The 15,410-nt window shown below is 49.8% G+C and overlaps 1 protein-coding gene across 1 annotated transcript in view; it reads right to left on the minus strand.

The window, feature by feature from the left end:
- Positions 1 to 12,599, minus strand: part of LOC142042253 (sodium- and chloride-dependent betaine transporter-like) — a 38,034-nt gene extending 25,435 nt beyond the window's left edge. Inside the window, exons 1-3 of the mRNA XM_075052001.1 lie at positions 12,476 to 12,599; positions 4,958 to 5,154; positions 1,247 to 1,381 (exon numbers count right to left, since the gene is read on the minus strand). Coding sequence (XP_074908102.1) covers positions 1,247 to 1,381; positions 4,958 to 5,154; positions 12,476 to 12,483 — 340 coding nt within the window. The 5' untranslated portion in view covers positions 12,484 to 12,599. The remainder of the gene's footprint in view (positions 1 to 1,246; positions 1,382 to 4,957; positions 5,155 to 12,475) is intronic.
- Between the last annotated feature and the right edge of the window lie 2,811 nt (positions 12,600 to 15,410).

The raw sequence follows: 15,410 nt of genomic DNA on the forward strand, positions 1-15,410 counted from the left end.
GCGGCTCACTAGAGAATAGGGCAAGACATATTTCAGGGAAAGAGAAAGGATTTCGTGACTGTGCATGCAGACAGGAAACATTGTTGGTATCTCTAGACAGGTCTATGGCGAAACAGAGATAAAACCTTCCGCTGATGGGAAAACTTTTTTCTGATCACTACCATGCCACCGCATTACATGCCTCTCCTGCAGGAAAGCCAGCTCTAGCCTTTAAACAAAAGAAATGCAGGTGAGTTTCTTCCTTCTAGAAAGAGTCAGGAGAAAAGGGTTCTCACAGCTGATATACATCATGCTTCAAGTATGGTGTTGGGGCAAAAGTACAGACTTAGGAGCTGAGCTCTGGTGTTGGGTCCTGCTTGTGCCCATCGCCCACTGAGACATCAGAATGGTAACTGGGTCAGAAAGGCCCAATTAATTTGTTTAAAAGTGGTTGTCAGTGCCCTTTGAGATGCCACCGCTGTCCACCCCCAGGCCCGTGCCACAGCGCAGAGGCCTCCAGCGCAGGAGGTCCCGGACTCCCCAGGGAGTTTCAAATATCCCTGCACGCCCGTGCTGGAGCAAACTAACCAGGCCTTTAATCTGCCTGAGCACAGGCTTCTCTGTCTGCAAAACGCGGGTAATAAGCTCTCCTCTGGACAGGAGAATTGTGGATGTTAAACTCATTAGTGTATTAATGCCATTAAATAACCTTCCCCAGGGCCCCAGGAGTCCTGGTTCTTGTACCTGGGCCTTAACCACAGCCCCAGCCCATCTCCGGGCTGTCAGACCGGTGCGTGCAGAGTGATTCTCCCCAGTCTGCAGGACGACAGCCTGCAAATGCTGCCACAGCAGCCCTGGGCACAGCGACGGGCCAGGAAAGCACCATAAGCCAGCCAGCCTTCCTCACCCTCTTCTCTGTTCGGTATTTGCCCTGGACTACATGCAGGTATTTGTGTATTGACACCTCCATCCTCCTCCTCCTGCTTGCAGGCCCTCCTGCTTCTCCTCTCTCCTGGGCTCTGAGCATCTCAGAGCATCTCAAACTCGGCCGGACCAGCACCACACACCCTCTGTCACCTACTGGGGGGTCAGGGCACAGCCCCTACACACACAGCAGTCACCAGGAGGGACAACACGGCTGGGGGAGAGAAGAAGGGAGGAAGAATAAGTAAGAAAGAAAAAAAAAACCACAATAACATTTCCAAAAAAAGCTCTGAGTCACTAGCTGTTAGAAAGTGCTGTCGGTAATTCCCGTAACTTGACTGACCTTCAAAGATGGGACAGATCTTCCTCCAGGCTGTCACCCCTCCCTGGCTGGTGTACTGCCCCAGCGCCGTCTCCAGGAAGAACAGGGGGATCCCGCAAGTGAAGAGGAAGATGAGGTAGGGGATGAGGAAGGCTCCTGCAGAGAGGGGTAAGATGCTGCCTCAGAAACCGCTTTAAAACCTTATCCCCACCACCCCTCGCCAGGTACCTGGGGCCACAGCTGGAATCAGCTAGATAAACACAAATATTTCTCTGAATTAACTGTGCAACCTCTGCTAAAAAAACAAGGTTTCCAGCACCATCATTTCATGGAAAAAAATACAAGTGTGGTGTGTCTTGTGCTACTGCAGTACTTCTGCATTTGGGCTTGGCCAAAACCTAGAGGTGAGGAGTACCCAGGCAAGGAGATAAAAAAAGACAGCAATGGAGAAGTTCTCCCTGCTTCACTCTCCTGTCCTCATTCTAGCTTTCAGCAGGAGTCAGGCAAAGCAAAAGGAGTCCTTGTTTTACATAACCACATTTGTTCTGCCTTTCCCGGGAGTCACAGCAAAACTCCCACTTGCCCAGAGGATACAAACCCAGAGGCTGGTGACATTTCCAGGTAAGTGATAAATTTGCCAGGATATAAATTTACTTGAGACATATTTCACATCAAATTTGAAAAACAGTTTGCACCCAAAGAATGGAAATAGGGGAAAGGCAACAGAGTATCTTTCCAGCATTTTCAAAATGAAAAAGGTTAACTTTTCAAGTTCAGGTTTTTTATTAAAATATAGAGAAATGTCTTAAGAGAAATCAGTTTGAAATAGCCCTCAGATTAACCCTTGATGAAATGAAAGGAGGAAGCCCGACACCCCACCAACAAAAACAAAGCATCAGAAAAGGAAAAAAAAAAAAAATTAATGCCCTGTTCAGCTGTCTGAAACTTTTTTCCTTCTTCTTGTTCAGCTGCCAAACTGAAACACACGATATTTTCACTGTTCTGCTCAAAAATGCTCCTGAGATCTCAGTTTCGCTGCTGACCTTCCTTCTACCACATCAGTCTTTCTCCCCATCATTAGTGTAGGTTTTCGCATTTTCGCTCCCCTCCAAACAGGCCAAGGCGACTGCCTTCCTTGCTGGGTCAACTGTCGAGGTCTTGCCATCCCACAGAGTAAACTTTTGGTCATGAGTACCTCCCGCTGCCAGTGCCTGGAGAGCATCTCAGCTGTTTGCAACCGAGATGAGGGCCCCTTTCTCAGCTGAGCCAGACATTGTCCCCCAGGTCCTCTCCTCCCCTGCCAGGACAGCCATTCGCACTGAAATTCCTTCCCATGACAATTAGCAACTAGGAACACTTCCTCTTGGTTTTAAGCCAACAATGTTAGGATAACAAGCAACATCCAAATTTCCCCTAAACACAGCTGTGCTGTAGCTGCAGGGGACCTGGGGCCAGAGGGAGGGAGCCTGGTTCACAGCGTCAATCCAGGTTTGCAGAGCAGGGAATGGGAACTGCATATGCTGAACTAGAGGCAGCTGCTACTTTCGGTGCTGCAAGACATCTATCTGTACGCCAAATCTGCAAGACCGTTTTATTATCCTGCACACAGATAAGCCTTTCAGCAGGTCCCAGGCCCTCTCCTCTGATACCATTTGTCCCAGAGGTTGATCCATTTTGGCCTGAGTAATGAGGGCTTTCTTACACCTCTATTGTCTTGTCTCTCTCAACCTTCCCAGAGCAGTTTCCAGCTGAAACTCCAGTTGTGATCTCCTCTCCAGTTTGCTGCTCCACTGGAGGAGACTCAGCCCTGAGAGGGGCCCCCAGAAACAGACGCTCTTTCCTTATGAGTCAGTAACGAGTTCAGGATGCTGAGCAATTAGATCAAATTTGAAAGTGCAACCATAGATAAGCTTACACTTGGTTGCTTTACAGCAAGTTACCACAATTGTTTTTATGACCTCTGTCTTTACAGCTTTATAACCATCTCACTACATCCAAAGGTGGAGAAAGGTGACAGGACAGCAGTCTCCAGTTTGGGGGGTGGGTGGGATCGGGATGTGGCATTTATAGGTGGAAAATGTCTTTTTTTGCAATTTCAAGGACTTTCCCAATGGTGAGAATGTCTTTGAGTGTCATGGGAAAGACAGTGCCTTGTCCCATACTAGTTTGTCAGCCATCTGGTTCCCTAGAGCCCTAGAGAGAGGAATGTACCTTCTACAGTAGTAGCACACTTTCTGCAAAGGCAGTGTGTAAACTGTGAGGGAATGACTGTCCCATCCTAATCTTTCTCAAGCCTAGCCTTGTTGGCCTCTGAATCACAGCCTTAGATATTCCAGAGTAGTTTAATTTAAAAAAAAAAAAAAAATTATTCAACAGATATCTAAAATGAACAAAAGTAGCCTTTTCACTTATACTAATTAGCATACAAATTGCAAGGACTACTGAACTGGATACCATAGGCGTAAACTATGCAAAGATATCATCTGAGCTCAGGAAGAAATTTTCCATACAAACCCCGTGACTTCTCTCTCAAAGCATCACTGCAGAATGGGCTGTTCAATCAGATGCACTGCTGGTATTTACTAACCCATGCTGGTCTGACTTGCTTTTGGTGCCTCCAGTGCCTACCATCAAAACCTCAGAGAAGGAGACTGGAGAATCTGCTAAAAACCATTCCAGGTTCAAGAAAAACTCAATTCCATTTTATTTAACCATCCTTTTATCCAACCCCCATTTGGTTCAGAGGAGACATTGTATTGACTCCTGCCTGATTCGGCTAAACTGCAGTAACAGCACAGGGGACAGGAATTCGGCAGTCCTGGGATGAACTACAGCTGAATCACTCATCCATTGGTGAAAGCTCACAGCACCTTGGGAAAGAAAGGCCTTTGTGGAAGAGAAAGGAAGTTTGAAGCGGGGGGAACATGCAAGTCCCAAAGCATTATTTCAAAGGTGTCTCTAGAGAACAAGAACAAAAGACAAGTTATTGCTGTATTTGATGTGTAATTTATTATTCCTCCTTTTCTTTTATAAAGTTAGATTTTGATTCACAAAGAAAAGTTAGTGACAGTCAATTATTGCCTTCCTCTTTCCCAGTTTCATTTTAATGTTACGAGAAAGTTTAGTTTTTAACCATGTAATGATCTTACTGCAGTATTATTGGAAAAGGAGAAACAAACAAAAGGGAAGGGGAACAAACTCTTCCTGGGGATGGGTTGCCCTAGCAGTGGGTTGACCACTGGGAGAACTGTTCCTGAGGAAGAGGTAGCAATGTCCTTCTAGGGTGTATCAGGCCATGGCAAGGATACCAGCACCATCAAAGCCTTTCCTCCTCTGTAACAAGGGCCTGAGAGAGGTGGGGGTAACACAGAGAGTGGGAAAAGGGAATTATGTAGAAGGACGTTGCTGATGGCTTTCTGACCACTCACAGCATTTGATGGTTTCGGAAGACCACCTGTTTCTTGAGTTACCCAAGAGCCTTAAAGAGTTACTGAAGTTCAATTCATCATCCAAACTTGGGAGAGCTTCTCTGAGAAACAGTACTCACTGGGGAGCTGGATTCACCCCTCAGTTTTTATTCCTCCTGGTTTTGGCAGGAGATAACTTGCTGGAGGATAGAATAAGGGAATGCATGTGGGGGCACATGAGGCATAGGAGAAATGGGTCCAGGCACATACATATCTCTTGTTGTGCTTACAGACCTAGGACAACTCATGCTAGCTGTGAACTTACCACCACCGTTCTTGTAGCAGAGGTACGGGAACCTCCACACGTTACCCAGACCAATGATCTCGCCAGCCACAGACAGCACAAACTCCATTTTGCTACTCCACTGTCCTCTGTCTTCCATTTCCTCCTTTTTTATCTCTTCGGGAGCTGCGATGGCCCCATTGGGCTCTCCTTCCTTAGCCACAGCTCTTGTCATGGCTCTGTGGGACAGAGGAAAAAGAGAGCATGGGACGTAGGGAGTTGCTGCAGGACACACTGGTGGGAAGAGGAGGGAGAGGACCAGTCACTACAACAGGTGTGTTCCCAGTATCACCGTGAGGTTCTCTCATCCTCTGTAAAATGGCTTCTTTAGCGTCAGCACGAGGCATTTTCCCCAAGTTATGTCTGTGGGGCAGAAAGTCTGTGCTGAGGAAAGGTCACTGGTCAGGTGAGATGGGCCCACCTGCACCACCCCTTCACTGGACTCACCCCCAAATTCACCCCACCACCACCCCAACTCCCTTCCTCATCCTTTCCAGATCACCAGCCTTAGCGTACCTCCATTTGCCCCTCCGCACCCTGACTAAACACTCTGCATCTCCATCATTGCTGGAAACTTGGCCGGGACTTTGGAAACAGCAGTTCAGAGGAAGAGAAAAAGACCTGGAGCTGAAGCGGGGCATGGGGGCAGAAGGAGTTTCCCTTCCCCATGTGCTATTTATACAGCAACTCTCTCCTTCTGGAGTGGTTTCAGAGAGAGGACAGAAATGTTACGGATTAATAGTCTGAACAAAAATGGACAACCTACCATCTTACTTCAAGGCATCGCTGTCTTTGACCCCCTAGACACCATGTTACACTACCATACAGCCTGCCACCTCAGCAACATGCTTATTTGGTCTAGGGTGCCTTCAGTAACAAACAGGCACGAGCACCAAACCTCTGCCTTTGCCCAACCCTGCAAACAATACAGGGGAAGGAAACAAAGCCCCTGAGATGAGCAAAAGGACCTCATACTCGTGAGGTGTTTCTGGTCTGGGCAAGGGAGTACTGACATCAGACAAATTCAATTATTGCAGTGAAAATGTTAGTAGGAAAAAGCCCAGTCATGGAATCATGGAGAAAAGTCACTGTTGGAGGAGGTACATTGAATGTGACTGGGCCTGTAGGGTGGTACAAGGAAGACATTCTCCGGTCTATACTAAATCCTGAATTATGTTTAGCACCTTCTTAATTAAGCAAAGTTAGTGGCTGCTTGTTACAAGTTACAATTTTCTATCATACACAAAGTCCTTTAATTGGCTCGTTAATTTAAATCCAGCCCAAATTCACACAGACCAGACTGAATCTTCTTTTTGACAACATTTTCATATTGTTTACAGGCATTTGATTATGAGAAGAAACTAAAGGGTGATGAGAGAAAGCTCCCTTTGACTTAGCTAAAAAAAATCTCCTTGAAAGCTTGCCCTAATGAGTTACCTGAGATAGGGATACACGTGTGAGCCCAGTCAGAAAGCACAGACCTAACATGAGCAGGGTAGCTGATGAACTATGCCAGACAAGTCCTAACCGTAGCTACATCTCACTGGTGGCATTACTGAGCAGAAGTTGACCTTTGAAGGGGTGATTGGCATCAGCAAGGGATACACATTGCCATGTTAGGATTCGAAAACTACGCTGGAAGCAAGCCTCTGAGCCAGCAGTATCTCTGCCTCCATTCCCAACAGCTGAGAGTGGGAAAGAAATCAGGGCTTTGTTCCTTCACATTAACTTGCAGATTCAGTTTGCTGGTGGCTTGATAGGTTTTTTAATAGCACATCTATCATTCCTTCCATGCCTCCTAAGGGGACATCCCCATCTCCAGGGAGCAGCAGGGACAGAAATCTGCATCACCCACCCTACTTATCTCTTCCGCTGCCCCCCAATCTGCTCTGGACTACTTCAGCTTGCTCTCTCCCAAGCAAAGTCCAAGCACGGCTCTGGAGTCAGCTCAAGCCAGGGACCTCTCCCAGTCAGCAAGTCACTGATGAGCAACACCTCATCACCCTTGATGTCCTCTGCCTGATAGGACCACCAAACCTGGCCATCAACCTTTTGCACCAGGATGGTGCACCAGGACCATGATGGCAAACTATTCCCCCCCTCCTTGTGCCTGGTCTCTCTCCAGTCATCTCCTTCTGGGCTAGCATCAGGGTATGAGCCGTATCATGAGGAGCAGTGACTACCAGGGAGTCTGACCTAACTAGGACTAAGAGCAAGTGCAGTCCTAACACCAAACTGGCCCAGCAGCTTAGAAACACCATGGCACTTGTTTTGGTGTAGTTTTCAATGAAGCAAGGGGGAAGCAGGAGCAGGGAGTGGTTGGCCATGCTTGCACTTACTCCACACAAAACAGCATCATTGTCACCGTGTCTCAGTTGCTTCTGTAAGCTGTCCAGTGCAAATGAAATTATTTCCTAAATGCTAACCCTCTGGATATATCAGGTTCTGGGGCAGAGAAAGATGCTTGCATATGAAAAGACAACTTCTACTGAATGTTCATAGCAAAGCAAGCAGTTTTTTGGTACAAGGCATGTTTCTTACCTCTGTCAGTCAAGTAAAGAAAGGAAACCAGATCTCACAGTGTAATACACCAATTGGTCTCTAAATGCCCAGAGCAACAAGAGTCCTTGTTCCCCATCTGCCTTCGTGCTTGTGCTGGTTTTGGCTGGGGTATACTTAAGTTTCTTCGTAGTAACTAATAAGAGACTATGTTTTGGATTTGTGCTGAAAATAGTGTTGATAATTCTGGCATGTTTTCGTTACTGCTGAGCAGTGCTTACAGAGCATCAAGGCCTTTTCTGCTTCTCATACTACCCCACCAGCGAGGAGGCTGGGGGGGCACAAGGAGTTGGGAGGGGACACAGCCGGGACAGCTGACCCTGACTGGCCAAAGGGATATTCCAGACCATAGGACGTCATGCTCAGCATATAAACTACAGGGAAGGCTGGCCAGGGGCCGCTGCTTGGGGACTGGCTGAGCATCATTCGGTTGGTGGTGAGCAGTTGTTTTTCACTTGCATCACTACTTGTCTTTCTTTAGTTTTATTTTTCTCTCTTTTTTTTAATTTTCCTTTTCATTACCATTTTTATTATTATTATTTTATTTCAATTATTAAACTGTTCTTATCTCAACCCACAATTTTTCTCACTTTTACACTTCTGATTCTCTCCCCCATCCTAGCAGGGGGGAGCGAGCAAGCGGCTGTGTGGGGCTTAGTTGCCGGTTGGGATTAAACCACCACAGTGCTGAAGGGCCCATCCTATTCCCTTTGAAATCAGCAGCAGATTTCCATGGACTCTGAAAGCGGAGGGCTGAATCCCAAGCAAAGCATTAACACTGCCTTTAGTAAGAGGGGCTGCAGCAAGAACAGGGGAGCATAAACCACAGAGGAGGGCAGTCAGGGGTCAGTGAAGACCATCCTCCAGACTATATAGCTGCCTCTTCAAAAACATTGCGGAAAGATTCTGGTTCCCTATTAAATTTGAGAGGTTTTAGAGTTATTTCCAATAAGGGCTCATATAGGAGCAGTACCGCAGTGGGCACAACCAGTTCCAGTGTCAAATGCAAATGCACCAGGCGACTAAGGAAGCAACCTCCCTTTTTTCCCCAGCCCTTGCCCTTTATGGTCCATATGTTGGAAAGCACCTATTTACTGGTGCGGCTTACACTGCCCCAAACCCACTAAGCACTACAACATGTGTGGATCTACACTTGAGTGTGAACCTGAATCAGTCCTCTAACAGGCTCATACAAACCGCTAACCGTACATTTAAAGAAGGTGGTGCAACCCAGAAATCAAGGCATGCACCCTAAATGCTGGCTGGTGCAGCTCACCAGCACAGAGGTCATCCCGGTCCCAACTTTGCCCCCTTCACCTAGCTCGCCTGCTGGGTTAGATCGGGAGGTGGAAACATCAGGTCCTCCCACCAGTCTTTTCTCAGCTTCTGAAGCCCAGGCAAAGCCCCTTTCCCCACTGCCTGCCTGCAGCAAGGCCTGCCAGCTGGCTAATCAGTCCATTCAGATGCTGCAGCACAGCCTCCTCATCTTTGAGAGGAGCAGAGCTCCACGCACTGTCAAATGTGAGAGAAAAAATAACACATACTTAATGAAACGTGTTTGATCTGTCACAGTCCTTGGCACGTTCCAATTTGCTGCAGTCCAGGGCACATTATCAAGTACAATGATGCTTAAGTCTGGGTTTATTGAGGATGTCATGAGAAGCTGACAGGAGAGGACTTAGCTAATTCTTTGCTTTTATTCTTTTAATGCAAAGCGGCTCCAAGAGCCAGCCTATTTCTACTAGTATTTGTGTTAGACCTGTTTCACACATGGAGGCGGGGGAAGATCACCATCAGGGAGTCACCTCCTCTCACCTAACCCCAGGAAGGGAACGTCCTGAGTGCCAGCCCGCAGCCTCAACCCTGTCACCAGCCTCCACCTCGGGGACACCTAGACCAGGACTTTGATTCTGTATCTGTCCTCTGACTCCTGAATAGACCACCATGAGGGACAGAAGCTGGGACACTGCAATGGGGAACAGGGCTGGGACAAACACAGACCAGCAGGAAAGATGCGGCACTTGTGGTTTCATTTTCCTATTTTAAAAAGGGGGAAAGCACACTGGTTATGAAATCAAACCTTTTCAACTGGGAACAGGCGGTAGATTAAACTGGCACCCCAAGTTTTGGCCCTTTGCGCCACGAGCTTCAGCTTCTCCCTTCCCAGACAAAGCGATGCGCAGCATTTACACATCCCCACTACTTCTCTCTCTGCTTTGCCTGCTGTTTCTATGAGAAAGCCTATTCACACACCTCCTGGCTCTTTTCCTGAACATCTAATCCTACTGTGCCCCTGCCCTATATGTTCTCAGGCCAGACGGGGACTCAAATAACTTCTTGTTTCCAGCTAGGAACAATTTGGCTCTCCCACAGGAGCCACAGCCACCCACTGTGTTACATCCTCCCTGACAGGCAGACATTTTCTTCTCCCTTTGGATGCCCCTCTCCTTAATACATGAGTTCAGAGAACTTTGCCCTTCGCTGCCTGCCTGCACTTTTTCTGCTGTTCCTTCACCAAAGGTTGGAGAAAAATCCTCTGACTCCTTCATTCCCAGCCTCTTTTTTCCATCTGTCATAATATTTTTCCAACTGTTAAGATGCCACCTGACGCAGTCCACAGTCTACCCCTCTCCTAGAATCACTCAGCCACCACCACCACCTTCCCTCCTCAGCTCCCTCTGACCTTGCCAGTCTCTTCTAGAGGTGCCCTGCTGTATTTCCAACCCTCAGCACTTTGAGGATGTGCCTTTTTCCAGGCCTGGAGTACCCTTTGCAGACATGACCCCCAGCCTGTCGTCTTCCCACAGAGAGGAGGGGGCTTCCTCTGTGCCCAGTGCAACAGGCAGCTCCATATGAAATGATACCAAACTGGGTACTGAGCTTGGTGCATGGAGGCAGTCACATTTTCCCCCACAAGATTTATTGCCAAAAAATTGAGAATACACCTGGATTCCCCCAAGCACTTGAAAGAGAACAGGCAGCATGCAGGCAGTCATAAACAGAGACCACACCAAGAAGTTCCCTTCTTCAATATTTGAATGAGGTAGCCCAGTCTCCCCTTGGTCACGAATTTTGGGCTGTGTTTGTCCGGCCCTTACCATTGTGGGATCCTTCAAGTACGGCCACAAAAGGCAAGGAAAGCCAAGGACACCTCTGAAGTGCTGTGGACGCTCACCAGCTGAGTCCAACGTGCCAAACGGACGATGCAGAGATGCAGAGAACAGCATTTGTTGGCTTTATTTGGGAACAAGGTGCAACTAAAGGGGGGAGGCAGGAATCAGAAAAAGAGGAGAACAAAAGTGTCCTTTGAAAGCAAAACACAGTGGTATCCTCAGCTTCTCCCAGGGCAAAAAGGGCTTATTCAGGGCTGCTCAGGTGAGACAAGGAACAAGAGAGACGAGAGAGACAAGACTGAAGCCACCTGGGGTTTTGGCACCAGAGGAAGAGGCCTTTAGAGATTCTCCTAAAGCTTTTCTTCCTGCAGACTTACTGCCTGTTCCCAACTGCCATCACACAGGAGCTCCTACTGCCGGGAAGTTAACATCCTCCGTTTGACCTCTTCTGCTGTTTTATCTTAAGGCAAGTGAGAGGAGGACAACCTCGAGAGTGAACAGTGAAACAGAGCGAACAGCGGACAGAGATGTTGTTAAAAAGCAGCCGATAACACTTATTAGAGGAAGCAGTTTTAAAGCACCTTTGGACACTCATAGGTGCCGCCTGAGCTGCAGAAGGCAGAATCACAGGTGATGCTGCAGACCACTGCACTGCATTTTATTTCGTGTTTTCATTTTGAAACAAGCAGCAACGAAGCACTTAAACTGCAATTTAAGGTGGGGAGGGAGGTATCAGAAAGCAAGCAGTCTGCCCTGTGTTACAAAAGGAGGGGCAGGAGGACACAGAAAATTCTCTGGTTGCACAATATGAGCCAGCAGTTAGTCGGCAGCTGAAATCCTGCGTTGCATTTTGATGGCAGGAGGCGGGGGCGGTTGTGGGAGCAGAGACAGAAAATCAGGGCTCAGTGAGGAACAGCAGTGCCAAGGTACAGCTTAAGAACAAACCTAGTTAGATTAGTGCGTGGGGGCTGCTACTGGAATAGGTCGTATCTGCAAGATGGACAGGAAAATATTAGCAGAAGTAAGTGCTTTCCAGCCAATCTAAGAGCAGCTACGTGACCGGGGACAGCTGCTTCAACCATGGCTGCTTCCAAACCCAAATGCTGCTGGAGAACGGCTCACTCCAGCTGCAAAAAGGAGAAAAGCAAGGAAAGATGTCGCAAGAGAAAAACTGATCAACTCCAGGACAGCAGTCGAAATTAAAATGCCTTTCATTTCAAGCTGTTGAAAGCTAGTTGGCTTCTTTACACCTTCTAATTAACTTCCAGGTTGTGTGGGCTGTAGGGCATTCTCAAAGCATCTGTTCAGCAAGGTTCATGGGGCACCAGAGGCTGTGACAAGGATCAGATCCTGCTTACATTTTCTCCAACGTGAAACAGGAGCAATGCTTCTGCAGTCAGTGAGTTTGCTGCTTATTGACACCAGCAGGAGTGAGATAAGAAGCAACTGTGAGTTTACTAATGACATGTATATCTGTGATACAAGCTGCAAGGATTATAGAGCATCACCCTTCGGAGCACACACCCCCCAGCTCAGGAGGGGACCAAACGGCTCCTGCCCTGTCCTCTGCTGCCAGGACAGGAGAGCCTTCCAAGTACCTAACAGTGGCTGGACTTTCCTGAGGATCAGTGCCAAATCCCTTGCTAAAACCAGTGTAGGCTGCTGCTCTCGGTGCCGGTTCAGTCTCTGCCGGTGTCTGTAGCTCACCATCCCTGCTCTGGGCTACAGACACACAGAGGTGGTTTCTTACTTCAGCCTAGAAAAAAATCAAGACTAACTGATGAAGTCCACAAATAGGGTGTAAATATGATCAGGAACCAGCCTTTACCTTTGCATCACACCAGATGCTCTCGAGACCTCCACTCAGCCCATAGTCCTGTATCCACTGCCATATAGCAGGAGGCCCGGTAGCACGCAACCGCGGCAGATCCATCCTTCTTACAGAGCACCACAGCGACAGGTCTGCAGACACAGAGCCAGCCTGGCCCCAGCCTGGCCCCGGTGGAGCCCCTAGAGCCACCCACCTGGTGGCCAGAGGTCTCTGGCCGAAGTCCTGCGGCTGCGTCAGGCTTGCTCAGCGGTCCTTGTGCACGGCTGGAGCGCGGGGACAGCGCGGCTCCCGTCGCTGGCCGGAGGAGCGGAGCAGGTGAACGCCACAGAGGGCGAAAGCCACGCTGCTCCAGCACCCGCTCTGCAAACAGGCGCAGCAGGGGCATGGCAGGGCAGCGACCTGCGGCGCAGCCCGGAGGGTGCCCCGCGGGGACGGGACAGAGTCCGCAGGAGGGGACACGGTGGCCACGGGGCTGCCGCCTAAGCGGGGCAGCAAATTCACGGAGCGAGGAGTGACACCCGGCAGCCCTGGGGAGGGCCGGGGGAGGGAGGGAGGCTGCCAGCCCCCAGCTGCGGCTTAGCAGCCTGCTGCTGACCCACGCCAGCCTGAGGCTGGAGACCAAGGGGTTAGGGGAAGAGTGGGCAGCAAAGCAGCTACGCTTTGCAGGTTCACGCAGGCCCGCACAAAAATCCGAACCTCTGCAGTGCCTGAAGTCTTAACCTTGCAGTCGCTTCTCTGGGGCTGCTGCTTTGGGGCAGGAGAGCAGAGGAGCCAGCTCTGCGGGCAGCCAACATCTCCAAGGGTCCAAGTGGGTTGAAGGCAGGAGAGCAGTGCCGGGGACTTGGCATCACACTACTCTAGGCACTTCTAGCTAAACTCCCTCAGGCAGGCACACCCTAAGCACAGCCTGGGGGCATTTGCTATCTCAGTGATAAGAAACAGGGAACATGGAGGAAGAGTACTCAAGCAAAACCCTTCCAAAAGGCAGGTGAGGTCATGGCGTGACACATTACATTTTGCCTTCCAGCCCAGAGGACGAGGGGAGCCAACAGCTTATTTGGCAGAGCCCGGTGCCTCGGCACAGATGCGTGTGCAGCCATCACAGAACAGCAGAGCAGTGCCGCGTGGGCTCCGCACCGTTTTTGTCCCTGCACCGAGCTCCCTGTTCAGCCCTGCACAGGGAGCCCAGCACCCCACACCCTGCTTAGGTGCAGGCTGGGGATCTACCTGGCTGAGCCAGTTGGTGCACAGGACAAGGCACCTCAGGTGAAATTGGGACAGGCAGAGCCGTGTGGGATTATGACTCTAGCAGTGCCATAACCCCTTCCTAGCAGTGCCTGCTGTAACGCTGCATTGCAGTGCAATGGGACTGCATCCCACCTGCACCCTCCAAGAGGCGAGGTATCTGCTTTCCAACCTGGGGCACCAAAATTTTCCTATAGCCCTGCCCAGGAGTATGGGCATGTAGAGATACGGCGCAGGGCTCATTAGCCTGCCCTCTGCAAGGACTACATCTGCACCCATGAATCCAGCAAAGGTGGGCTGTTGCAGAGCTGCAAAGGTCAGGTCCAAGGTTCAGCCTCTCGTATCAGCAGCTGTCGAAGAGGAAAAACTGGGGCAATGGCATTTCCAATGGCATTGGATGAAAGCCCTGATTGGTAGTGATTACTTTAAAAGCACTGTTGATTTAAGGAGACACAGATCAGGTGTTATGAAACCCCCATGTGTTCTGCCTGGGTTTGTTCACAAATATGCCCAGAGATCCCCAGAGTTTAGCACATGTCCAAACTGTGCTGTCTCCCTGCCTCACCCCTACACAGTAACAAATTTAATGAAGCCTCTGAGGCAAAAAGGAAAAGGAGCACACTTCCAGGCACACCTTTTAGAGCTGCAGCCCCCAAGTCAATGTGCCAGGGCTGGCACCTCTGCAGGGCAGCACACGAGGAGAGAGAGTCACTGCCTCGTGTTTGCAGGAGCTGAAATGCCTACAGCCTACCTCACCCCTAGCACCTTTCCTCCTGTACCTCTTATCACCTAGCCATCGCTACCCTTCTTCCCCATCCCTGCCTGGCCCGCTCTCATCTCTCTTCTCAATCTTTCTGCTGTTTGAGTCCTTTTCTTTCTCTCTCTCTGCTGCCGCAACCTTCAGTACCAATTACCCATCCTTCAGGCATCCCTTTGCTCTGCAGCTTCCTGGCAGCCCCCCAGCAGCATCGCTGCCTGTCCTCTCCTATAAGAACCACTGAAAGAAAAACCTCTTTCCTGGGTTGATCCAAACTGATTATTTGCTCCCTATCCTGCAGCTCTCTCTTCCTTTCCTTAATGCTGGGAAGCTTTTCCCCTTTACGGTTTTGCTGGCCCACTCACCAGAGCACGGCAGGCAGCTGGCACGTAGCAGCTGGCTGCGGGAGGACCGGCGACACGGGCACTCCCAGTGTGACACGCACATCCAGCCACATTTGCTCAACGAGCAAACACCGAACTCACCTGAACCCAGTGCAGGTCTCCCCCAGGCAAGCCCGTCCTGTCCTGTCCTATCCGACTGGAGTCCAGGCAGGGAATCCACTGAGTGACAAAGAGATACAGGAAGAATTAAGGCAAAGAGTCCCCTCTCTCCTCCTCCCGTCCCTCCCCCTCACCAGCTCCCCCCACCAGGTTATCACCCAGCTCACGTGTGGGTGGTGGGATAGCAGAAAGGGAGGTGTATGGGGCGGGAGTACTTTTTCCCCAGCTCCCTTACAACATACACCTCTCCAGACCTTGAACTGTGGCCCTAACAGGAAAGCAAGAAAAGAAAGCAACCAGTGTCAGGCAGGGTGAAGGCCCAAAGTTTGCAAATATCGACGACAGCAGTCAGTGGAGTGACTCCAGGTCCTCTCGGCCTCAGCAGGAGGGAGGTCTCCGCTTGCAGACCCCACTGCACGGCCCAGGC

This window comes from Buteo buteo, chromosome 19 (assembly GCF_964188355.1).
Source record: "Buteo buteo chromosome 19, bButBut1.hap1.1, whole genome shotgun sequence".
In the NCBI taxonomy this organism is placed as follows: domain Eukaryota; kingdom Metazoa; phylum Chordata; class Aves; order Accipitriformes; family Accipitridae; genus Buteo; species Buteo buteo.